At 41.7% G+C, this 27,805-nt stretch overlaps 1 protein-coding gene across 1 annotated transcript; it reads right to left on the bottom strand.

The window, feature by feature from the left end:
• Nucleotides 1-650: 650 nt before the first annotated feature.
• Nucleotides 651-26,886, bottom strand: LOC127529437 (uncharacterized). The gene is made up of 4 exons (XM_051932980.1): nucleotides 26,849-26,886; nucleotides 26,594-26,775; nucleotides 11,697-12,004; nucleotides 651-1,650 (listed from the first exon to the last, which is right to left on the bottom strand). Exons 1-4 carry the CDS (start codon nucleotides 26,884-26,886, stop codon nucleotides 763-765), a joined length of 1,416 nt encoding a protein of 471 aa, XP_051788940.1. The 3' UTR covers nucleotides 651-762.
• Nucleotides 26,887-27,805: the final 919 nt, after the last annotated feature.

The raw sequence follows: 27,805 nt of genomic DNA, 5'->3' as shown, positions 1-27,805 counted from the left end.
AATATTCACACTACTTTTACGAATACCATACCAAATGGCATATAACGGAGACACGGCACCTGGAAGGACACACAGATACACAGACACTTGTCATTTTATTAAGATAGATAGATAGATAGATAGATAGATAGATAGATAGATAGATAGATAGATAGATAGATAGATAGATAGATAGATAGATAGATAGATAGATAGATAGATAGATAGATAGATAGATAGCTTGGATTCAACAACAACAACAACAACAACATTTATTTATATAGCACATTTTCATACAAAAAGTAGCTCAAAGTGCTTTACATAATGAAGAAAAGAAGAATAAAAGACAAATAAGAAATTAAAATAAGACAACATTAGTTAACATAGAAAGGAGTAAGGTCCGATGGCCAGGGTGGACAGAAAAAACAAAAAAAAAACTCCAGAAGGCTGGAGAAAAAAATAAAATCTGTAGGGGTTCCAGGCCACGAGACCGCCCAGTCCCCTTTGGGCATTCTACCTAACATAAATGAAATAGTCCTCTTTGTAGTTAGGGTTCTCACGGAGTCACTTGATGCTGATGGTTATACAGACTTCTGGCTTTTAATCCATCCATCATTGTTGGAACATCATGGTGCTTTGGGTAGATGGTGGTGGCACAAGCCACCACCAATAGGACACCGGAAAAGAAAACAGAAGAGAGAGTAGGGGTTAGTACAAATTTTGAATGAATAGTTATTATAATGAATTGGATATACAGAGTGTCAGGATTAAATTACAGTGAAGTTATGAGAAGGCCATGTTAAAGTAATGTGTTTTCAGTAGTTTTTTAAAGTGCTCCACTGTATTAGCCTGGCGAATTCCTACTGGCAGGCTATTCCAGATTTTAGGTGCATAACAGCAGAAGGCCGCCTCACCACTTCTTTTAAGTTTTGCTCTTGGAATTCTAAGGAGACACTCAGTTGAGGATCTGAGGTTGCGATTTGGAATATAAGGTGTCAGACATTCCGATATATAAGACGGGGCGAGATTATTTAAAGCTTTATAAACCATAAGCAGAATTTTAAAGTCAATTCTGAATGACACAGGTAACCAGTATAGTGACATCAAAACTGGAGAAATGTGTTCGGATTTTCTTTTCCTGGTAAGGATTCTAGCAGCTGCATTCTGCACTAACTGCAAACGATTGATGTCTTTTTTGGGTAGTCCTGAGAGGAGTGCATTACAGTAATCTAGCCGACTAAAGACAAACGCATGAACTAATTTCTCTGCATCTTTCGATGATATAAGAGGTCTAACTTTTGCTATGTTCCTTAGGTGAAAAAATGCTGTCCTAGTGATTTTATTAATATGCGATTTAAAATTCAGATTACAATCAACGGTTACCCCTAAGCTTTTTACCTCCGATTTGACTTTTAATCCTAATGCATCCAGTTTATTTCTAATAGCCTCATTGTATCCATTATTGCCAATCACTAAGATTTCGGTTTTTTCTTTATTTAATTTGAGAAAGTTACTATTCATCCATTCTGAGATACAGGTTAGACATTGTGTTAGCGAATCAAGAGATTTGGGGTCATCAGGTGCTATTGATAAATACAGCTGTGTGTCATCAGCATAGCTGTGGTAGCTCACGTTATGTCCCGAGATAATCTGACCTAATGGAAGCATGTAGATTGAGAAGAGCAGCGGACCCAGGATAGAGCCTTGTGGAACACCATATAGAATATCATGTGTCTTTGAGAAAGTATTCATACCCCTTCACTTTCTGCATCTTAATTGTGTTTCAGATTTAGTATTAAATGGAATAATTTGCCATTTTTACCCATCAGTCTACCCTCAATAACCCATAATGACGAAGTGAAAACATGTTTTCGGAAAGGTTTGCAAATGTATGAAAAATCTTTCATTCATATAAGTATTCATATCCTTATTTCTGTACTTTGTAAAAGCTTGTTTGGCAGCAACTTTAGCTGTGAGTATTGTTCAAGGATCTCTCTGTATTTGGCTGCATTCATCCTCCCCTCAAATCTGAAAATTGTCCCCTTACCCTGCAACTGAGAAGCACCCCATAACATGAAGCTACCACCACCATGTTTCACCATAGGGATGGTATTAGGCAGATGAGGAGCAATGTCTGGTCTTTGCCATATAAAGTGATTGAAATTCTACTAAAAGAGCTGAGTTTTTGTCTCGTCAGACCAGATAATGTTTCTTCCTCATGTTCTTGTAGTCCTTTACAGTAAACTGTCATATGCCTTTTACTTAAGAGTGACTTTCGTCTAGCCAGTCTACCATAAATGCCTTATTAATGAAATGCTTCTTAGATGATCATCCTTCTAGAGATTCTTCCATCTCAGTAGAGGAATTCTAAACCGCTGTTAGATTGACCATTGAGATCTTGGTCACCTCTTAGTCACCTACTGTATCTGAGCATGGTTGTTCTTTCCTGATTTGTCATTTTGACGACACAGCAAACTTTAGGAAGAGTCCTGGTGGTTAGAAACTTCTTCCATTTCAGAATTAAAGAGATCACTGTGCTCCTGGGATCACTCGAAGCTTTAAATGATTGTATGCCCTCACCCTGTTTGATTTGATTTGCGGGGGTCTAAACAGAGTTCCTTGGACTTCATAGCCCGAGTTTTGTGCTGACATGCAGTGTGAGTTGTAGGACCTTAAATAGACAGGTGTGTGTGTGCCTTCCTAAATGATGTCCAATCAAATCACTTTGTTACAGGTGGTCTCCAAACAAGTTTGAGACACATCTTAAGGAGAATTAAAAAGAACAGGAGGCTCCTGAACACAATTTGGAGTACCACAGCAAAGGGTCTGAACACTTAAATAAATATGAAAGTTCAGTATTTGATTCTAATAATTTTGCAAACCTTTCTGAAACATGTTATGGGTTTTTGAATGTAGAGTGATGGGGAAAATGGGAAATGTATCAATTTGAAATGAAATCTATATCATAATAAAGTGTGCAGAAAGTGAAGGGGTCTCAATATTTTCTGAAATCATTGTAGACAGTGCTTTATGTGTCCCAAGAGGGATATTTAGCTTCTTACAGAAGCTCATGAAATACGAGCTAAAGTTAGAAAATGGGATTTATCAGAAAACTGAACGAACAGAACTGATCACGTCATTTCTCAATGTTGTCTCCAACCTTCTCAATGCACTTATGCCAAGTGCCAGTGGATTCCAGCAGAATAAAAAGGTTTTGTCTTGTCCTCACCACCACTTGTGCACCGCTTCCTTCACGTCGTCATCTGTCTTGAATCAACAACCACCCAGATGTTTTTTTTAATAATCCAAAAAGGTGGAAATCACACAGTGCCAACTCTGGCTAATAAGGAGGATATGACAATACCTCAAACTTCAGTTTCTCCAGACAAGCCTTGGTGTTCTTAGCAGTGTGTGGGCGGGTGGGCATTGTCATGCAGCAAAAGGACTCCTTGAGATAGCAGACCCCACCACTTGGATTGAATAGCAGGCTTCACATTGGTCTCCAGCAAGTCACAGTAACTTGCACTAGTGACTGTAGTACCCCTCGGCATGTAGTGTTCGACAGTAACTTGGGTACACAAAGGGTTGCGAGGACAAACCAAAACCTTTTATTCTGCTGGAATCCACTGGCACTTCCAGACAGGTGGAACAAGTGCACTGAGAAGAGTGGAGACTCCATTGAGAAATGACATGATCAGTTTTGTGAAGGTTCGTTCCATTTTTCTAATAAATCACATTTTCTAACTTTAGCTTGACTCCCCCCTCATATTATAACAAAGAACAACAACACACATTCACTCCCTGGATCGTGACTGAGCGTAGAGAATCTTTGGTGCGGCGAAAATCAATAACCACTTCCTTGGTTTTGCTGATGTTAATTGCCCGATTCTCCATGCGCCAAGAAACAAAGTTCTTCAACGACTCTTATCTTCTGTCTCATCCCATAAGTGCTGAATCATCTGAGAATGTGCCCAAGAAATCTCCACGGTGCTCTCCAGCTCTCAAGAGATGTTAACCTGTTGAAACTGCTTTACTAGAACTCAAATAATGAAAAGCGTAATATACAGAATGACATAAAAATATTTTAATGCCTTAAGTGAAATTAGGTGGCAGCACTGCAAAGGAGAGCCTGCACTGTATATCTTTAGATATATTTCAGGGAAAACCAGAGGTCAACTGAAATAGATGCGGGGAGAACGTGCAAAATCCACACGGACGCAAAACCAGGCGTAGGTACTGATGAGAAAAACAAGTTTTGCTTGTAAAGCCGGCATACTGTATGCTTCCAGACAGCAGCCCAATAAAGTGAATGTCCGTCTAAGCTTCCCACAGACATCACGGAGGCAGACTCCTACATCTTTGAAGAGCTGTAATTACAGCTCTCATGGAGACAGAACATTTCATAACATTAGTCACAGAAATGTGCTGCCTTTCCTTTTTTTCCATTTTCACACAAAGGTATAATTTTATTACCAATGGGTAAGGTATGTAATCAGGAGTTTTTGTTTCATTAGCTTAAAATATGTTTACTATGGGAAGTGGCCATGACTTTAGCCTGCCTACTTTGAAAATTATAGCCGCACAGCTAGTGAACACAGCGACGTCCAAGTGCAGATATTAATTTTTCATAGAAAGTAAATTCCTTCTGCTGTGATAATCATAATATTTGGCTCTGCTCTTCTATTATTCATTACTTTTTCTGCTGAAATGTTCTTCAATGAACAGTAAGTTGACATTACAGATGGATCACCTTTTTTGCTTAAACTGTTGTCAAAATGTCTCCGCACTGAAGCTTTCCGTGAATAGGAATTTTATTTTATTATTCATCAGGCATTTTAAAGCATGTTTATTGTTGTTGTCATGTATGTTGCTTTGAACATAAAAAATGAATCAGTCAGCAATCTATGCTTCCATCCATCCATCCATTCTCTAAGTTGTAAGTGGCCAAAGCCTAATTTGGTAGCAGGATAGGACAGAGTGGCACCCCATAATGGGACGGCCTCATACAACAACAACAACACTTATTTTTATAGAACATTTGAATACAAACAATGTAGCTCAAAGTGCTTTATAAGATGACATAAATAGGAAGTTGATTAGGCAACAAGCGGCTGAAATGAGTTTTCTCCGTAGGGTGGCTGGACTTTCCCTTAGAGATAGGGTGAGGAGTTCAGTTATCCGGGAGAGACTCGGAGTAGAGTCGCTGCTCCTCCGCATTGAGAGGAGTCAGTTGAGGTGGTTCGGGCATCTGGTTAGGATGCCCCCTGGGGGGGGGGGGGTGTTCCGGGTATGCCCCACTGGGAGAAGGCCACGGGGCAGACCCAGGACACGCTGGAGGGATTATATCTCCCGGTTGTCCTTGGAACGCCTCGGGGTCCTCCCGGAGGAGCTGGAGGAGGTGGCTGGGGAGAGGGAGGTCTGGGCTTCCCTGCTTAGCCTGCTGCCCCCGCGACCGGACCTTGGATAAGCGGTGGATAATGGATGGATGGATGGATTAGGCAACAATATTATACAGTATTCAATAAAGAAAAAGGTAAGGTCGGATGACTAGAAAGACAGAAAAAAAGAAGAAAAAAAACTCCAGTAAGGCTGGAGAAAAGAAAAAAGGCACAAAAACAAAAATGGATGCACACACCTTCATACAAGGCCCAGTGCCAGTATTGGCCCAGGTAGGCCTAGGCTCACCCACATTACTCCCTGGCCCACTGTCTTCTGTAGCTTAGCTTTTTACTTTTCTCTTTACATATACATATTTTTATCATACATCTTCCATAATTAAAATATTGCACTGCGTACTGAGTTGGGAGATGCCAACATTGACAGAGATACACCATGTAAAATACACAAGTGTGACTCCTCCGACAAATATTATGTATTTATTACTTTACTTCATAAAACACAAGACGCAAAACCCTAGCATGCGTAAGCAAATGTTGCTGCTGTCAGAGGTAAGTCATGTTTCACCTCCACTGTCCCCTCTCCACACACACTCGTGGTCCATACTCCATTACACATTGGTCAAACTGTGGCCACATCATTGTGAAGTTCTCTCTCCCAAATGGAAATCCCCAGAGCTCCTGAGTCCTGCCTTCTTGCCTGCTCCTTTGCACGCAGTACTTCGGCACCTGAATTTAACTCATAATATCCATCTGGGGTCCTAGTCGTGGAGATTGCACCCCAACCAGCCAGTAAAATGTTCTTCAACTTTTTCTGTACACTCTATAGTTGCTTTACTAGCAGCTGCTGGGGTGTCACCGAAATTTTCAATGGTAACATCAAAGGTTTTTAAATTCTATTTGTTACCTGGAGGTTTCTGGCCGGAACATTCCGGAAGCAGGTATTGAACCCTTATGAAAATAAAATATATTTCAATAAACCCAAAAATTTGAACATAGTTCAAAACTACATTTTTAAGATTATATTTGAATTATAATCAAACATACATTTCCCTTAATATATTGTAACATATTTGTAAATGTATTGTGTGCAAGACTAGTTGGGCAAACTCCCATGCACCCTTCAGGACTCTGCCAAGGGTGTAGAGCTGGTCCACTATTCCACAACTAGGACGAAAACCACACTGTTCCTCCTGAATCTAAGGTTTGACTATCCGACGGACCCTCCTCTTCAGGACCCCCGAATAGACTTTTCCAGGGAGGCTGAGGAGTGTTATCCCTCCGTAGTTGGAACACACCCTCCGGTCCCCTTTCTTAAAGAGGGGGACCACCACCCCGGTCTGCCAATCCAGAGGCACTGTCCCCGATGTCCATGCGATGTTGCAGAGGCGTGTCAACCAAGACAGTCCTACAACATCCAGAGCCTTGAGGAACTCCGGGCGTATCTCATCCACCCCCGGGGCCCTGCCACCAAGGAGTTTTTTGACCACCTCGGTGACCTCAGTCCCAGAGATGGGAGAGCCCACCTCCAAGTCCCCAGGCTCTGCTTCCTCATTGGAAGACATGTTAGTGGGATTGAGGAGGTCTTCAAAGTACTCCCCCCACTGACCCACAACATCCCGAGTAGAGGTCAGCAGTGCACCATCCCCACCACATACAGTGTTGACACTGCACTGCTTCCCCCTCCTGAGACGCTGGATGGTAGATCAGAATCTCCTTGAAGCCATCCGGAAGTCGTTCTCCATGGCCTCCCCAAACTCCTCTCACACCCGAGTTTTTGCCTCAGCAACCACCGAAGCCGCATTCCACTTCGCCTGCCGGTACCTATCAGCTGCCTCCAGAGTCCCACAGGACAAAAGGGTCCTGTAGGACTTATTCAGCTTAACGGCATCCCTCACCGCCGGTGTCCACCAATGGGTTCTGGGATTGCTGCCACGACAGGCACCGACCACCTTACAGCCACAGCTCCGGTCAGCCACCTCAACAATAGAGGCATGGAACATAGTCCATTCAGACTCAATGTCCCCCACCTCCCTAGGAAGTTCTGCTGGAGGTGGGAGTTGAAGCTACTTCTGACAGGGGACTCTGCCAGACGTTCCCAGCAGACCCTCACAATACGTTTGGGCCTACCAGACCTGACCGGTATCCTCCCCCACCAACAAATCAGTCGACAGCTCCGCCCCTCTCTTCGACCGAGTGTCCAGGACATGTGGCCGCAAGTGCGATGACACGACCACGAAGTTGATCATCGAACTGAGGCCTAGGGTGTCCTGGTGCCAGGTGCACATATGGACACCCCTATGCCTGAACATGGTGTACGTTATGGACAATCCGTGACGAGTACAGAAGTCCAATAAGAAAACACCACTTGGGTTCAGATCAGGGGGGCCATTCCTCCCAATCACGCCCTTCCAGGTCTCACTGTCATTGCCCACGTGAGCATTGAACTCTCCCAGCAGAACAAAGGAGTCCCCAGCAGGTGCACCCTCTAGCACCCCCTCCAGGGACTCCAAAAAGGGTGGGTACTGCAGACTGCTGTTCGGAGCATACGCACAAACAACACTTAGGACCCGTTCCCCCACCCGAAGGTGGAGGGAGGCTACCCTCTCATCTACCGGGTTGAACCCCAATGAACAGGCTCCAAGTCAGGGGGCAATAAATATGCCCATACCCACTCAGGGCCTCTCACCGGGGGCAATTCCAGAGTGGTAGAGAGTCCAGCCCCTCTCAAGAATACTGGTTCCAGAGTCCACGCTGTGCATCGAGGTGAGCCCGACTATATCTAGCCGGAACCTCTCCACCTCGCGCACTAGCTTAGGCTCCTTCCCCTTCAGAGAGATGACATTCCAGTCCCAAGAGCCAGCTTCTGTAGCCGAGGATTGGACCGCCAAGGTCCCCGCCTTCGGCCACCACCCAACTCACACTGCACCCAACCTCCTTGGCCCCTCCTACATGTGGTGAGCCTCTTTGTTCGACCGTGTCCCTCGGGGAATCCAGTGGGAGGTGCTTCTGGAGTATGGGGTACTGGACCCCCTGATAAGGGTTGATCAGTCCCTGTACAACCGGTGTCGCAGCTTGGTCCGCTTTGCCAGTGAACCCGTTTCCAGTGAGAGTTGGACTCCACCAGGGCTGCCCTTTGTCACCAATTCTGTTACTGACTTTTATGGACAGAATTTCTAGGTGCAGCCAAGGCATTGAGGGGGTCCAGTTTGGAGGGCTCAGGATTGGGTCACTGCGTTTTGCAGATGATGTTGTCCTATCTACTTCATCAGGCCGTGATCTTCAGCTCTCTCTGGATCGGTTCGCAGCCGAGTGTGAAGCGGTTTGGATGGGAATCAGCACCTCCAAATCCAAGACCATGGTTCTCAGCCGGAAAAGGGTGGAGTGCCATTTCAGGATTGGGAGTGAGATCCTGCCCCAAGTGGAGGAGTTCAAGTATCTCGGGGTCTTGTTCACGAGTGAGAGAACAATAGATCGGGAGATCGATAGGCGGATCGGTGCAGCGTCCGCAGTGATGCAGGCTCTGCATCGGTCTGTTGTGGCGAAAAAGGAGCTAAGCCGTAAGGCAAAGCTCTCAATTTACCGGTGGGTCTACGTCCCTACCCTCACCTATGGTCATGAGCTGTGAGTAGTGACCAAAAGACGAGATCGTGCATACAAGAGGCTGAGATGAGTTTCCTCCGCAGGGTATCTGGGCTTTCCCTTAAAGATAGGGTGAGAAGCTCGGTCATCCGGGAGGAGCTCAGAGTAGAGCCGCTGCTCCTCCGCATCGAGAGGAGTCAGATGAAGTGGGTCGGGCATCTGATCAGGATGCCTCCTGGACACCTCCCTGGTGAGGTGTTCCGGGCACGTCTAACCGGGAGGAGGCCCCGGGGAAGACCCAGGACACACTGGAGGGACTATGTCTCTTGGCTGGCCTGGGAACACCTCGGAATTCCCCCGGAAGAGCTAGTAGAAGTGACCAGGCAGAGGGAAGTCCTGGCATCTCTTCTCAAGCTGCTGACCCCGCGACCCAATCTTGGATAAGTGGAAGAGAATGGATGGATGGATGGATTGTGTACAAGACATGGAATATACTGTTTGTTTAGATTCTATGTTTCTGAAAGATCATTTATAACCTTTGTTTTTCCCTGGAAAATACAGGGTGGGGCATAAAGATCTCCCACATTTTAAGAGAGAACTGTGCGGGCTGTAGTGGGGGTAAGAGAAGTGGGGTAGGTCTCTAGGTTAGGCTCTTCTGTTTTCAGTACCCATCATGAGTTGGACTGGTGAACATTGGGGCTTTGTTGGTAAAGTATATTATGAGAACAACCGTTCTGTGATAGCGATGCATAGAGTATTCCGTACATGCTTCGCACTTGGTCGAAATGCATCTGTACCAGATCGGAAAATGATTTTGCTATGGATTTCTAACCTTTGGGTAACTGGGTCCACACTGAAAAGAAAATCACTGGGCAGACCTAGGACAGAACATGTGTGGTTTCAACAGGACGGGGCCACAGCTCTCAGAGCACGGTGTTCGCTCGGAGTGTTGAGGGGAAATGTTCCCTGGGCATTTGATCTCTTTAAAGGGAGATGTGAGGTGGCCAGCAACGGTCACCAGATTTAAGCCCATGTGACTGTTTCCTTTGGGGATACCTAAAGGAAAAGGTTTTCAAATATCATCCTCGATCTCTTGAGGATTTCCTTTCCGCCTGAGATGACCCAACGTCTTCAGCAATGTATTGCCAATGATGGCCTACATTTGTCTGATAGGATTTTTAAAACCCATTAAAATATAACTGTTTTTTATGTACTTTTTAGAAATATATACAATTTTTTTTGATAGCTTCGTTCACTTTTTAGACCCCTTCAAAATGTGGGAGATCTTTATGCTCCACCCTGTATTAAAGACAGGCTTTCCAATGAATCCAATGTATTGATGTCAGCACATGCCAGATGTGATGTATTCCACTCTGAAACATGCGTACTGTAAGCTTGGTATTCTTTGATATTTCAAGAAAAACTGTTAAAAAGGTTAGCAATCTCTTCAATATAAATAACATTTTCGGAATATATATCTAAATATGCAACCAATGGCAATAATTTACATATTTCATAATCTATTTTGCTATCTTCTTCTTTTTGCTGCTCCTGTTAGTGGCTGCTACAGCAGAACATCTTTTTCTATATCTGTTATGCTCTACTGCAAGAGATTGCAAAATATTTATACTTGTAACATATTTTAAAAAATATTTATATTGGTAACAATATATTTAAAAGATATCTCTCTATTGTATAAAAAAATCTTTTGAAGCAACAAGACTTTTTAGGAGATGTGACTTTCTGGAAAAGATTTTTTCAAGTCCCGTGAGATGAGAATATTGCCATGATATTTTTAAAAGTCACGCCCTCCTAGCAACCATTTTCAAACAAGACCACGGTCCTCTCACCTCTCAGTCTTGTGAATGCTTTTGTCAGATACACTTCCTGCGCTCTCAGCTCTTATAAATTTGAATGTTTTCCTCACTTTAAGTACCTAATTAAAGAACATGTACTATGTCCAAATCTTATTGAAGAATTTCATCCCGAAGCATTATCAACAGTAAAAATGAGTACACGTGCAATCCTAGCACCGAGAAATGATGAAGTCAAATGAATTAACACCAAAAATGACGATCGGTAACACAGCAAATTAGTTAAATGCATATCAATAGACTGCTGAAACAGTTGGTAGTGACGGTACGGAAGATGAAAAAATCAACTTACAATACCCCGAAGAATATCTACAACCGTTAACAACATCTGATAGATAGATAGATAGATAGATAGATAGATAGATAGATAGATAGATAGATAGATAGATAGATAGATAGATAGATAGATAGATAGATAGATAGATAGATAGATAGATACTTTATTAATCCCAATGGGAAATTCACACAATCGGGTCATCCATCGCACAAATTACGGTAGAAAGAAGGATGTATCCAAGAAAGGTAATGTAGTACATCTTCAGGTGATAACATTAGACAACAAAGCAGATCTTGACATGCCAGTCGTTATTCCAGTTAGAATAGGACTTGCAAAGACAATTAACAAATTTCAGAGCCAAACATTTGAAAAAGTTGGTTTATTTAATGTTTATATGTTGCATTGATGCAAATTTAACACTTAACATGAAAATTAAAATCTGTTTAAATTGTACATCCACATCCCCATACGCGACCCGCGTGCCGCTACTGGCTGACTGCGATCCGCCTTTTCTAATTTAACGGCAGACCGTTCAGTTATATCCCGTCCCTCTATACCTTTATTTATGTCTAGCGCTGCTTTGCTTGCCTCTCCCTTCCCCTTCAGGGAGCTCGGTTCCGTCGGGGACCAACGCTGACCTTCTCCTTCCCACAATCCTTCAGGAGAGATCACGTGTCCTGTTTCGGCAAATGGGACGATACCTTCGTGATCATGTGAGTCTTTGTTGACATCTTGGTCTCCCCAGCCTGCCTCGGGGTAGTCCATGTGACTGCTCCGGTCGAATAGGCTTCCAAGGTTCAGAGTCCTACATTGGCTAGCCTCCTCGTCATAGCGGCCATCTTGCCAAGGTAGGAAGTAGGTTTCCGACTCACCGTCTGATTCCAGAAGACAGGCCTCTGAAAAATAATTAAAGAAAGGTCCCGGCGCATTGGGCGTTTTTCCGGCACATACCTCCGAACCTTGACTGCGTTTTCCTAGTTCATAGAGGTAGTCCTGTGTGTCCGAAGTCCGACAGACATCCCGCTACCGAAACACTCAGGTCCTCTCGCCATCAATTATTGCCCTGTCTTCTTCGCTTCCCGTCAGGAATGTCCATAAACGCTCGGCATCATTTAGGGTCTGCTCCTTTTGGGTATTCCCATTCTTTTTTTCTGATTTCTTCCCCATCCCAGACCGAAGTATAGAAAGGCTTACTATATTGCAGCGCTGCCTGTAGAGTTTGGCGATTTCTCCTCTGAGTGTCCTGATATTGTCTTTTTGGGGTTCTCTGTTAACAGAAATTTTTATATACAGGTCCTCTGCCAAACTGACGGCCAGAGAATCCTGCCGGCTACGCCACTGTAAAAGATAGGGGGTGCTATCGCTCCCTTGAACCCTCGGACACCACGCCAGACACCAGGTAATAGACCAAATATTGTTTTTATTCAAACTATACAGTGCACAAAGCACCCTCCTCTCCATAATATTCATACAATAATCACTATAATTAATAATCAAACACAATAATCAATCCTCCACTCTCCCAGATGCGTTGCCACCCTTCCACCCAGCTCAGCTCAACATCTGGGATCTCCCACAGTCCTTTTATAGTCCTTGACCAGAAGTGTTTCTCTCTCTGTCCATGTGACTGTTAACACTTCCGGGTCAGATAAAAACTCCTTTTCTTCATCAGCCCGGAAGCACTTTATTTCTTCCAATCATGTGACTGGGATCTACTTCAGGGCTGTATGGAAAATAAACATCTCTGCATCTCCCTGCAGCGTCCCCTGGCGGCCCCGACATTATCCAGCAGGGCTGTGTATTAAAACTCCATAGTCCATGATGCCCTGCTGGAATTCGGGGCATCTCCACGTTGCAAGGAGGGCTCCATCTAGTGGCCTGGGGGTATTGGCTGGGATGAATGGCCGGCCATATCCCACTATACACAGTGCATCCGGAAAGTATTAACAGCGCATCACTTTTTCCATATTTTGTTATGTTACAGCCTTATTCCAAAATGGATTAAATTAATTTTTTTCCTCAGAATTCTACACACAACACCCCATAATGACAACGTGAAAAAAGTTTACTTGAGATTTTTGCAAATTTATTAAAAATAAAAAAATTGAGAAAGCACATGTACATAAGTATTCACAGTCTTTGCCATGAAGCTCAAAATTGAGCTCAGGTGCATCCTGTTTCCCCTGATCACCCTTGAGATGTTTCTGCAGCTTCATTGGAGTCCACCTGTGGTAAATTCAGTTGACTGGACATGATTTGGAAAGGCACACACCTGTCCATATAAGGTCCCACAGTTGACAGTTCATGTCAGAGCACAAACCAAGCATGAAGTCAAAGGAATTGTCTGTAGACCTCTGAGACAGGATTGTCTCGAGGCACAAATCTGGGGAAGGTTACAGAAAAATTTCTGCTGCTTTGAAGGTCCCAATGAGCACAGTGGCCTCCATCATCCATAAGTGGAAGAAGTTGGAAACCACCAGGACTCTTCCTAGAGCTGGCCGGCCATCTAAACTGAGCAATCGGGGGAGAAGGGCCTTAGTCAGGGAGGTGACCAAGAACCTGATGGTCACTCTGTCAGAGCTCCAGAGGTCCTCTGTGGAGAGAGGAGAACCTTCCAGAAGGACAACCATCTCTGCAGCAATCCACCAATCAGGCCTGTATGGTAGAGTGGCCAGACGGAAGCCACTCCTTAGTAAAAGGCACATGGCAGCCCACCTGGAGTTTGCCAAAAGGCACCTGAAGGACTCTCAGACCATGAGAAAAAAAATTCTCTGGTCTGATGAGACAAAGATTGAACTCTTTGGTGTGAATGCCAGGTGCCACGTTTGGAGGAAACCAGGCACCGCTCATCACCAGACCAATACCATCCCTACAGTGAAGCATGGTGGTGGCAGCATCATGCTGTGAGGATGTTTTATAGTGGCAGGGACTGGGAGACTAGTCAGGATAAAGGGAAAGATGACTACAGCAATGTACAGAGACATCCTGGATGAAAACCTGCTCCAGAGCGCTCTTGACCTCAGACTGGGGCGACGGTTCATCTTTCAGCAGGACAACGACCCTAAGCACACAGCCAAGATATCAAAGGAGTGGCTTCAGGACAACTTTGTGAATGTCCTTGAGTGGCCCAGTCAGAGCCCAGACTTGAATCCAATTGAACATCTCTGGAGAGATCTTAAAATGGCTGTGCACCGACGCTTCCCATCCAACCTGATGGAGCTTGAGAGGTGCTGCAAAGAGGAATGGGCGAAACTGGCCAAGGATAGGTGTGCCAAGCTTATGGCATCATATTCAAAAAGACTATTGAGCAAAGGCTGTGAATACTTATGTACATGTGATTTCTCAGTGTTTTTATTTTTAATAAATTTGCAAAACCTCAAGTAAGCTTTTTTCACGTTGTCTTTATGGGGTGTTGTGTGTAGAATTCTGAGGAAAAAAATGAATTTAATCCATTTTGGAATAAGGCTGTAACATAACAAAATGTGGAAAAAGTGATGCGCTGTGAATACTTTCTGGATGCACTGTATATTATATATATATATATATATATATATATATATATATATATATATATATATATTGTACGCATATTTCATTTTTTGTAAGAGAAAAATTGTCAGAGGGCATGGATTTGTCTAATATGGGTAAGCCAACAACTCAAAAAGCTAAGTTTCACCAGCAACAATTTATTTCTTGTATAGCCCAAAATCACACAAGGCTTGACTCCCTAAGAAGACAAGAAAAAGCAAAAAAAAAAAAAAAACAAATCTTGGAAGAAATCTTTGGAAATGCAATTCAGACAAGGACCCCCTTCCAAGTAGGTTGGGGTGCAATGGCTGTTAAAAAAATGGGGTAAATACAACACCCAAAATAGAACACAAGTCATCCTCTTCACAGAGCTCATTGGCCAATCCATCATGGCCAACACAGGAATATAATACAACAGTACAAACTGAAAGGAAAAATGCAAGAATAGATTATAGCACTCACTAAATAGAGAACAATCAAATGTGAGGTTACAGATTTGTTCAACTGCATCAAAATCAAATTAGAAATGAATTAATAAAACTAATAAACTACAATATCTGTCCATCAGCTAATGGTAGAATTACAGTCAGATTTAGAAAAGGAGCCAGACAAGCCAGATACAGTGAGAGACCTCAGCCAACAAGCCGCCTTCAACCACATTGGCCATATTACAGCTAAATTGCTGGGTTGGTCAATCTGAATAAAAGGTCCCTTCTACCCAATGATTTCAGTGCTCATTTATCTGAGATGACTTTTCCATATGAAGACAAATAACTTGGCAGTACAGCAGTGGCACCAAGTACCACATGAGGATACTGAGAAGAGAAACAGAATAGGCAGAGGTTAGTAACAGTTTATAAACATCATATTTATATTTAAGTGCTAAAAACTAACAACAGAGATGCAGTATGCACAGCTAAGCAGCAGCTCTACTCAGGGTATGCTAAACTGAAGTAGTGAGTCTTCAACCAGGATTTAAAAGCTGAGCCAATCGGACATCTCCTGTAATGGCAGGCAGACCATTCAGCCACTTCGGGGACCTGTAACTAAAAGCTTGACCTCCCACTGTTACTGTTATTAATCCTTGGAATCACACGCAAGCCGTCATGTTGAGATCTTAACGTGAGCTCTGGTTTGTACGTAATGATAAGTTTAGATAAGTAAGTAGGCCCTTAGACATTTAAGGGTTTAAATGTTAAAAGGAGGATTTTGAAATCTACCCCAAACCTAACTGGGAGCCAGTGTAAGGACTTGAGAACTGGAGTTATTTCTTACAAATATATCATATCTCATTCACATCAATATTTTGTTTCAAGTCCAGTGTTTCCAAAACTTTCAGCCTTTCCTGGAATGTCAGCCTGAACACCATCTTCTGGCAGCTCCTAGTGAGTTAAAATAGCTCATGAGCTCTCCTAAATCCTGGTGAAGTCAGGAGTAGCTTCCTAAATTAGCAAAATTGACAAAATGCTTATACTCCTACTCTTAGGAGTAGGACCAAATTTGCATCACTCTGAGAATTTTGTAGCAACTATGATAATTTCCCCTCCTTTGAGAAAGATGCATGCAGCGATGTCAGTACAACCTAATCTTCATTTGAAGAAAAGCCACACATCAAACCATGCAAGTTACTTTAGGCTACCTGAATTGGTAAATTACAGCAGAGACACAAACATGTTTGTTACAGACAGCTGAGACCTGTTAAAATATTTAATGTTGCCCTTTTTATAAAGCTTGTCAGAATCTGAAACAAAGCCGTGTAATGTAAGTTAAATCATAGAGCGGAGAAACAGAAAGGAAGAGGTGGGAGTTATGAAGTGAGATCATGATTTACTTAATTTTGTGTGGCATCTTGTTGACTTGGCTGCCTTGATTTGGATTATTCCATCCTGTACCTTGTAGTAGATGCTAAAGAAGATACAATACAATACAATATATTTTTGTATAGAACAAAATCACACAAGAAGTGCCGCAATGGGCTTTAACAGGCCCTGCCTTTTGACAGCCCCCCAGCCTTGACTCTCTAAGAAGACAAGTAAGAACTCTCCAAAAAACCCTAGAAGGGAAAAAATGGAAGAAACCTTGGGAAGAACCCTTTCCAGGCAGGTTGTGTGTGCAGTGGGTGTCAAAACAAGGGCGTTAATACAATGCAATATACAGAACAAAACACAAGTAATCTTCAATGCAATATAATAGTGCAATAGAAATATTACACGTACAGAGCAGAATTCAACAGTAGATGATATCACAGAATAGGATTGAATAAAAATAGATTGATCTGTCAAGCAAACTGAATGATTGACTGGAAACAAGATGACATTATAAGAAGCACATCTTATAAGAACTGGGTGTCCGTGTTTAGCTTTGAAAGCACATTTCTCCTGTGGCCAGCCCCAGACTGTATGGAGTGTTTGTAGTCTCCTCGTGACTGCATGGATTTTTTTCCAAACTAACTCTCAGTTCAAATTTGAAATTTTTTTTTTTACTTTTTCCTGACTCGACTGACCTTTCCAGCTGGTTACTGGGGTAGGTCCCAAGCCCCCTGTGGACCTGACTTGAATTAAGACAGATTGAAAGTGTTATAAAAAGGAAGGAAGCAGCAGTCCCTTCACACACACGCAAATGCACAAACACACAAACACCCTGTCTAACCATCTTACCTGACCAGAGCCCTCTAGAGGTGAACACAACTCTCTACCATCTCTAACAAATTTATGCACATCAATCAAGCTATAGTTAGAGTTCCATGAAAATAGAGAAACCTTTCATCTGTAATTTATTATTATTATTATTATTATTATCTTCGTACTAAATTTGACCCCATGAGTGATACCACAGCTGAATCTTTATTCATTTTAGTGATGGGTTAGTCCATTTTTGGAATCTGAATGATCTTCCTGCATCCATGGTAGGACTTCAGTCTGGTCATGGCCTTGTTTTTGTTTTGTTATTTTTCCTCAATCCCTTCACTGAGCTTTATTTTTATTTGGTTTGCTATTTTTAATGGACCCCTTACCAGAGTTGTGTGTTTTGTGTTTAAGGATGAGGCCCTTTGATTTTAGATTACTCTCAAGTGCTGCAGTCACCTGACAGGAATACATAAGCAGACCTTTTGGCCACTGCTATTTGCACTGGCATTTGCCTCCTCCTGGATTCTTTTGACATTAAAGGGTTATTTTGCTTTAAAGTATTTGCATTAGTTTAGTCATATTTTAATTTGGCTCTTTCCTGAGCTTCCAGTCTGGGCACTCAGGGTAAAAGGATGGACCAGGAGATGAAATGGAAACCTTAAACAAAACAAACTCAATAACTGGAATATCAAAAGATCTTTGCCTAAAACCAAAATGCTAAACCTAATTTGAGGATTGTAAGAATTCAATAACTAGTAAGCCCACTTAAATCACATGCAAACGTCTGTCACTATCTACAATCTCAGATGCCAAACAACTTCTGGAACTGGGCCCTGAGGAACCTAGCAATGTGTCATGGCAAAGGGACCACAAAATGGTGGCATCCATGGAAAAACAAAATGTTTTTGTGATAAAAATAAAACATAATATTTAAGTAATTTTAGCAGACCTCTTGGCCACTGCTAGTTGCATTTGCATTTACTTCCTCTCTACTTGTTTTTTGATATAAAAAAAGCTTATTTTGCTTTACAGTATTAAGATTATGTTAGTCCTATTTAAATTGGTTCTTTGCTGAGCTTTCAGTGAGGGCACTCTTTGTTAAATGATAGACCGACCAGGAGATAAAACATAAAACTTAAACAAAACAAAGTCCAAAACCAGGAAAGATCTTTGGCCAAAACCAAAACACTAAACCTATTTTGTTGTCAGTAGGAGGGTCACAAGAATTCAGCAACCGGTACACACATCTAAAGCCCACACGACTGTTTATTTGTTAAAATCTACAATCTCAGACGCCATGCAATGGCTGGAATCATGGCCTGCACATTCAAGCAACGATCCATGACAAGGGGATCACAAAATGGTGGTACCCACAGAAAAACAAATGGCTGCTAAAATGAAAACATAACAATAATAATATTTGCATAACTCCAGAATCCCAATAAGATAAAATAAATTATACAGAAATAATTCTGAAGCGAATTCTCAATTTTCATTTAATACTCATTTTTGTGGAACTTTTGCCTTTCTTAGGATTTTATAATGATATTGTTCCTCCTAAATGAAAAGAAATTGTGGTTGTGTTTTTCTAAAATTATTGTAATTTTTTTTAGGTGATTTTCTGATTTTGGTAAATTAGGATACATTTCTCAAGTATTCATTCCCTTACGAAAGTGAAATATTACATTTGAAAATATTTTATCGTGACCCTCACCAGGAAAATGGATTCCAAAGAATCAGTTTTGGCAGAGTTAAGTGTTTTTCGGGTTTGGGTTTCTTTAGCGATTGTACCTGTGTTTTATATATTGTTCTCTGCACTTGGTTGTTATTATTGCTGTAAAGTTAATTTTACTGCTGCTTATTGTGTTTTAAATCTAGTAGTCAACTCTCATGTTTCTTGGTTTGCCTGCTACTACATAGTTTTGTTCTGTTTAACGAGTGCCGTCCATTGCTTTGTGTTGCTAATTGCTTTGTGGCTCTCAACTGGGCTCACTGCTGCTCCCTACTTAAGGAGAATTGTTGCACAAGCATCAGCCCTCATGTGTAGCCCTCCTTGTGTGAAGAACTACTTGTGTAAACACCACAACTCTACCTGTGCAAGTCCACAAAATAAGACAATAGATATTCCTACTTGACAAAGGTCCTGTTCTTTTGTTTTCTTGTCAATGTCATCTTCAACATGTGTTAACAATACATTCCCATTATTGACAAAGATGTTTCTCACGACCCTTTAGCAACTTTTGTCCACTGCGTCAAGCCACCATCTCAGATACCTTCTTCTTCTTTGGCTTGTGGAACTGCCACGCTGCAGTCAACAAAGCAGACTTTATTCCAGGTTTTGCCACCCAAGGGGGTGTCTAAGCAATGGCTCTGACAGAGACATGGATTCGACCAGAAAACACGGGAACACAGACAACACTTTCCTCTGCTTTCACTCTTGCCTCTCCACTGGTAAGGGTGGGGGACCGGTATTCTTACTTCTAAGAGCTGGAAATTCACCCCTCTGGGTAATGTATGCAATTTCAATACAGTAATCCCTCCTCCATCGCGGGGGTTGCGTTCCAGAGCCACCCGCGAAATAAGAAAATCCGCGAAGTAGAAACCATATGTTTATATGGTTATTTTTATATTGTTATGCTTGGGTCACAGATTTGCGCAGAAACACAGGAGGTTGTAGAGAGACAGGAACGTTATTCAAACACTGCAAACAAACATTTGTCTCTTTTTCAAAAGTTTAAACTGTGCTCCATGACAAGACAGAGATGACAGTTCCGTCTCACAATTAAAAGAATGCAAACATATTTTCCTCTTCAAAGGAGTGCGCGTCAGGAGCAGAGTCTGTCAGAAAGACAGAGGAAAGCAAACAAATCAATAGGGCTGTTTGCTTTTAAGTATGCGAAGCACCGCGGCACAAAGCTGTTGAAGGCGGCAGCTCACACCCCCTCCGTCAGGAGCAGAGAGAGACAGATAAAAAAATCAATACGTGCCCTTCGTGCTTTTAAGTATGCGAAGCACTGTGCAGCATGTCGCTTCACGAAGCAGCTGCACAGAAGGTAGCCAACGTGAAGATAATCTTTCAGCATTTTTAGACGAGAGTCCTTATCGTCTAGGTGTGCGAACAGCCCCCCTGCTCAATCCCCCTACGTCAGGATCAGAGAAAGTCCGCGCAAGAGAGACAGAAAAGTAAGCCGGGTAGCTTCTCAGCCATCTGCCAATAGCGTCCCTTGTATGAAATCAACTGGGCAAACCAACTGAGGAAGCATGTACCAGAAATTAAAAGACCCATTGTCCGCAGAAACCCGCAAAGCAGCAAAAAATCTGTGATATATATTTAAATATGCTTACATATGGAGTGAAGCCGCGAAAGGCGAAGCGCTATATAGCGAGGGATCACTGTATATATATATATGTTTGGAATATTATATTGCAATATACAAAAACTGCGATAATTTACATATTTTACAATATATTTCAGTATACTGCAAGTATATACTTCAGTATCCTTGAGGTATATTGTAGCATATTTTAACATATACTGTATTCACATCGATAACTATTGTCACAAACTCGACACAGAGTCATAGAAAGGTTTGGGGCAGACACCTGTATATTTGGTTTCCTGGCTGCAAATTGCAAGTAAATGAGAGCACTGATGTGCACAAAACTGAGTCCAAAACAGAACTGAGGGAATAGGAAAAAGGTGGAGGCTTTTAAAGGGGAAGACAGGAAGTGAGATCATAAGGGTCGAGCTCATGAAGGTCTTCAGCCATTGGTTCGAGCCCGGGCATGACATCACAGGGGGCCGGAGCCGGCAAGGTCTCCTTCCATAGGCTTGGTCCCGGAAGTGACGTCAAGAGAGCCAGATGGAATCTCCCGTGAATGGTCTACAGGAAAGGGAGAAACAGAGTCATTGCACTCTGCCACATCCCAGTATGATTCGGAACTGCCCTTACTCAAGCCCTTTAGCTGCCTCCCATGTGCACGTGTGTGACAATATATATATATATATATATATATATATATATATATATATATATATATATATATATCTTATATATAATTCACCAGTCTACTCACTCACTCACTCACTCACTCACTCACTCACTCACTCAGGTCCGTCCGAAGCCGAATGCGCAGTGGCCTTCTGCGCAGCTGCCCGAAAAACCTTACGACATTGCAGCAGGCGTTGGATTTACGGCCGCGAAAATTCAAAGAGAAAGGCAACTTCGATTAAAGCTCTAGAGGCCTGAAAGGCGATTTCGACTACAGCTCCAGGCCTAATTACGCATTCATTCAATACACCTATATCAGGTTTGTGGTGCTTATACTTATTACTATTGCACTCGTGCCCATTTAATCTTACGTTGTCGAAACAGGCTCTTTGTCTAGTATACATATATTTATTTCTTTTTAATTTCTTAATTGTATTTAATTTAATTTGTAAGGGTTATTGATTAGGACAAAGTTCCTCTGGATTGTTGTGAGCTAGAAATACTAGGGGAAGTGAATGTGATGCCAACGAGTAAAAAGAGAAAACAAAATAAGCAAAACAAAAAGTATGAAAGCACCAGCTAACTGCTCGATTTTCAGCCATGTTTGCCTACTACTTCACAAAAGAATGGTGTTAGAGTTTATCCATCAACGGTTACTAAACATTGGTGGCATGGCCATATTTAACTGGCTTGCCCCCAGGGTTGTCCCATGGTAATGAGATTCTTAACCAGTCAAGACAAGGGGTGCCCCAAAGCACCGCTGAACCTAATAGATGGAAAATGGATCATGTGACAACCCGACTATGGTTGTGAGCATTTTGCGGTCACATGACGTATTAGTCCAAAGAAAAGACAAACAAAATGAAAAAGAGAACCAAAAAATACTGTTATAGGTTCAGTTTCTGTATTTGTTTATTAAATCTTTATTTAATTAGTAAGTTAAATAAACTTTGCAGGCTTTTATGACCTTCCCATTACATAGAAAAATCACAAGTCTCTTTCCAAGGCAGGCTTTATTTGTGTGAGTGTGAGTGTGTGTACTATTAACTCCAAGCTGGTGTGCTATCCAGTACTGAAGATTTCCAAGCACCGGCTGATCACAGCACCTTATGGCAGTGCAGATGTGGACAGGAGAGGCCATTTTATTTGTACATGGCTAAGGTGTAAAAGAAGAAAAATATGTGAACAAGATGAACTTCCAAAGAAAAAAAAAACCTTACTATCTGCTCATCTTTCGACACAGTAAACTGTCTAAAAATAAACAGTGCCTGATTCTTTTTATCTACAGTGGCAGTTTCATCTCTGCAGATGTAAGCCTCAGCTGCATCACTCGCTACAATGTGCTCATTGCCTCCATAGCCGTAGGTGGACGCCTGAATGCTTCTTTTAGTCTTTGTGGTCATAATACCCAAAAAATGTGAATCACTTCTTAAAAATAGCCTTTTGGTGTGCACCACGGAAAACTTCATTTGTGGCACTGCTGCCCTAAATGTGATTTTCTCAACTTAGTCATCTGTAGTTCATTGTGTTACTGAAGAAAAGAAATCTTCACATAATATAACATTTTAAAACATACATAGTACACTTCAGGGCCACAAGGGCACAGAGCCTATCCTGGCTGCCTCGGGTTCAAGGCAAGAGTGGAACCATTCCATTACAGAACCCTGTCACACATAGAAAAGAAATGTTCATATAAGATATCATTCAAGAAAGTCTAAATTGATGGACACTGAATCTCAGAATGTTTTTATGCTTTACAATTACAGGTGACTGCAACACCACCAATAATAATACTTCCATTTACTGAACACACTTTGGAATCTTAGACAGATTTTGAAGACAACGGGCCGTTCGGCCTAATAAAGCTCATCAGTCCTATTCACCTAATTTCTCCAAAATAATATCAAGTCGAGTCTAGAAGGTTTCCAAAGTCCTTTTCTCCACCCCATCACTTTGTAACTTATTCCATGTGTTTATGGCTCTCTGTGTAAAGAAAAATATTCTAACGTTTGTGTGAAATTTAATCTTAACAACTGTGTCCCCATGTTCTTGTTAAGCTTATTTTAAAGTAATAATAATTCTTTGCATTTATATAACGCTCTTCTCACTACTCAAAGCGCTCAGCAATTGCAGGTTAAGGGCCTTGCTCAAGGGCCCAACAGAGCAGAGTGTCTCAATCCGCTGGACTAATTCCATTCATAATTTTAAACACTTTCTATTAATCCTTTTTTTATTTTAACCGGAAAGACTCAACTCTTTTAATCATTCCACTTAACTCATCCCCTGCAGTCCTGGAATCAGACCAGTTGCTCTTCCCTGGACTTTCTCAAGTGCTGTTATGTCTTTTTTGTGGCCCAGAAACCAAAACTGCATGCAGTACTCCAGTGGAGGCCTCATTAGTGCACAATTAAGCTTAAGCTCAACTTCCTTTGACTTGTACTCCGCACATTGCACCACATAACTTGGGTGGAAGGAGCCTAGCCTAATAGCCATGTACATTTGTTAAGAGCCAAACCAAATCAGAGGGTGCGATTCACACTTCTAGGATGAATTCAGATAAACACGCACATCTTTGGGATGCAGGAGCAAAACCTGTGAAGAGACATGCAAAACATGCCTACAGTTTTAGGGCCAGGACTTGACCCCACATGATAGTAATCACAGAGCACATTGGCACTGCTAGTACCACTGCTACTTCTAATATTAATAATTATTAACATCATCATCATCATACAAAGAAGTAAAAATAATTGGATCAAGCATGCCCATTTAATAATAATAATAATAATAATTCACTGTCCTGGATTGAAATTCCTTTCCCAGATCTTGTTTGCTACTGTACCTCCCATCTCTGCATGGCTTCTCCTCCATGTACTCTGAGTTAATTGGCATCTCTATAATAAGACCCCATGTGAGTATGGGTGTGTTTGTAAGTAGAAACCTCTGATTGGTCAGGCAAACTATCCCTGTTTTTTTCCTGGTTTTAAACTAATGCTATTCAGGATAGACGCCTGCCTTCATGACCCTGAAATGGATTTAGCACTGTTGAGAATGTACAAACATGTGTATAATGACAGTGAACAACACATTTTTTCAGACGTTTTGGTCCCTGAAAAATGTTTAGTGATTATGATACACAGCTTTAGGAAAAACAAAAATAATTGGGTTTAACTGTTACTGTATTTAGTGTGATTAATCACTTAATGATGCTGACACACTGCATTAGTTCAGTTGAACTAAAAATGTTTTGATGATAATTTTCATTCGTTCATTCAGCGTCAAACAATAGTTGGCCAGCAGTGATGGATTCCACTTGCCGTGATTCAGCTTTCACATTGTTGCAATGTTCTGCTGAAATCTTTTACCCAGTTCATCACTGACTCCGCAAACATTAGCAGGGAAGAAGTTCAAGTGTGAATGCAGAAAAGGAATCTTTAGCACCATGTTGTGCTTAATGGTTTTCTGGACATAGTTTTGTGCTCTGTTCTACCAAGAAGATTCTCAGCAATATCTTTGACAGCTTTCCATGTGATTTCCTCTGGACCCACCAACACATCTTCATATCGCCTGTCACTGATGATATTTGTTTTATCGTGAAAGTGGTTATGTTGTAATGAAATAGTCTACACAAGTCTTCTAGGTTCTGCTTTATTGATGAACAAGAAATTCCTGTATACTGAACCTTATTTTATTAACCTTGTTTTAAGTGTACATCACGTAATACTTAATAATATACTAATAATACATTTTACTTATATAGCACTTTCCCATGCTCAAGGTGCTATCACTGGGAACCTCAACAATGATAGGCTGACCATCTTCCGGGACTACTCTGATTCACCATTTTTTTCTACCATTGAGAGGGCTGAACAGAACGATCCACCCTAACAGGACCTGGGTTAAAAAGACCACCTGTAACCCCCTCTGCAATTTGTCATGTCAATAAACAACAAAGTTATTTCAACTAGATAATAGCAAGTTTTATTTAATTTAAACCTGTAAGAATTTATATAAAGAGAAACCAGACATGTCAAACACTAAAAGTTTAAATGGATGAAAACATCCAACCTGAACAATTCAAATCAATAGGACAGAGCAAGATTCATATCGTGTAATTTGCCTTGAGCAGTTACAGAGCTCAATTAGTGTTGCAGGTGGCAAGAGCCAGAAGAGCCATTGCAGGTGGCAGGTTTCAGAAGGAGAGACAGAGAGAGGGACGACCAGTGTTGTACAAGTTCACATCTCACAAGAACTCGCTCAAAGTTACAGTTCACACAGATTAAAATGAATAAATTCACATTCATAGTTCACCCTTTCACTTTTGAACTAGTTCATGTTCAGTTCATTTTGTATTTTTTAAGGAGTGAGAATAAATGACCTGAGTTTACTTTTTTCAATTTTGCATGCCTTATATTGGGCTATTACAGTGTTCTTGAATAAAATACAATAATTATGAAGACTTTTTTATTTAAATACACTTTATTAAGTTATACCCAGCAACAAACACGTATAACCATTGTCACACACGTGCGCTTAGGAGGCAGTCAAAAAGCCCAAAGGTGAGTGAAACATTGCAAGACAGGGGGTTGTTGCGAGGTACTTACCCAAATCTCTTAATCTCCCAACAGAAAAAACGAAGAAAAGTAGACACTTCAATTCCGGGTTCCAAAATGGCCACCAAGACGTCACTTCAGGCGCCACTTATGACATCACTTCCGGCCACCACTGATGACATCACTTCCGTCTCCTGTTTTCGACATCATCTCCTGCCAACCACTTCCTGTCCTCCATTTTGATACTGTATATAAACACCATTTTGTTTAATGTAAACTGTCAATCGTTACGAATTGCTAGGACTTTTGATCACTGCAACCCTTTTCTTTGCTTTATTTTTGTCCATTGGACAATATACAGGGACGGTCCCCAGAACTTTGTTTTTCTGGAGCTTCTTTTTATCTTTCTCTTACGAAGTATTTCCACACTATATATGCTAATATCCTCCTGATCAAAAAAAAAATTAAATAGATGCAAGTATACATATAAATTATCGCTCTATTTCCAACCATGTGACACAAATGGCAACTGTGGAACCAGCGTGTAGGTGAACTAACTTATTACGCTGCCGGTCAAAATTCGCATCACATATTGCATGTCCAACAGAGAAAAATATAAAGTGGCCTCACGAAGTACAACACTTTCCTAAAAACGAAAGCAGTGCTTCACCACGTGCACGTGTCAGTGGGGGTGCAATTGAACACAAATAAATGGCAAAAAATTTGTACAAAATAAATATACATAAAAATCCACTATTTGTGCTTATCCGAACATCCCTGTTTACTTGCAACAAAAAAGGCAATCACCGTGTAAAAGGGTGGCTTCAGATGAACTGAGCTCTTCCGGTAGTTTGTCAGAATCAGAGCTCCTTCAGTCAAGTCATCTCTGTGATAAGCGACGCCTTCGACTGGGCAGTCATCCATCTGAAGCCCCAGGAATGGAAGGGGCAGGGTCAGTTGCCCCCAACTTGGAAAAAGAATATAACAAGACAGTTAGTGGCAGCGCCACCCCTCCCTTGACCCGGAAAGGTATCACATACCTGAAAAGAGCTTGGATGGTGATCTTCAAGACGCACATGCATGACAGCACGTATGCACACCACATAAAAGTGCACTGTGGCTTGGTCTATGGCCAATAGAGGCTTGTAGCAATGGGACTATCCAAGAAAGTATATTGAATACTAATGCTAATAATAACAACAATAATAATAGAGGAATGCATTAATTTAAGAACATTATTGATTTTTTCAAGCTTCACTTTGGCACAGCTCTTGGTTCATGAATCCAGGATGCTGGGTTTGACTTCTTCCTCCAGCTGTTTTCGGTGTGCCATTTGCATGCTCAGCCCTTGCCTGCCTGGGTATTCTGGGTTTCCTCCCACATTCCAAACACATGCCTGTTACCATAATTGGCTATTCTAAACCCACCCTCTGTGAATAATGTTTGCGATGGACTTTCATCCGACGGCCTCCTGCTTTGTGCTGATTTCTGTCTGGACAGATTTGGCATCCTGCTCCCCTAAATTGTTGTACTGTAGCTTTTTATTGCATCAGGATGTGCTTTGCGGAGTCCCTTTCTAAGACACTGTATAAAGTGAAAATAGACTAATTGATGTGAACTGAATTTTCTGCTCCCATCAAAGCTAGTGTTTAATGACTCTGCTGGTGGGAAGTAAATTAATTCAGCTTCTTATTTATGGATCTAGTTTGTTGCAGATGCAAGCAGTCTTCCCTGTGGAAGCAGCCCACCATATGGCAAGTTCCAGGCTAAGTTTCTCTAACTGGCCACCTGGCTTGTGGTTTCTAAGTGGCTGTGCAGCAGAGGCGACATCACTTTGTTACAGCTAATTTCTGGGTACGCCTCATGTGATAAGAATGAAATGTTGCACCTTTAGCATGACACACAACGCAGAGACCCCTGATGTCGTGTCTGTGTTGCCTTATTAAAATAACTTGGAGATACTTGGTAAATCCTTTAGGAAGGGAGAAGTGCTTATT

This window comes from Erpetoichthys calabaricus, chromosome 10 (assembly GCF_900747795.2).
Source record: "Erpetoichthys calabaricus chromosome 10, fErpCal1.3, whole genome shotgun sequence".
In the NCBI taxonomy this organism is placed as follows: domain Eukaryota; kingdom Metazoa; phylum Chordata; class Cladistia; order Polypteriformes; family Polypteridae; genus Erpetoichthys; species Erpetoichthys calabaricus.
Note: the sequence above shows the minus strand (reverse complement) of the source record. Positions and strands in the feature narration are given on the sequence as shown.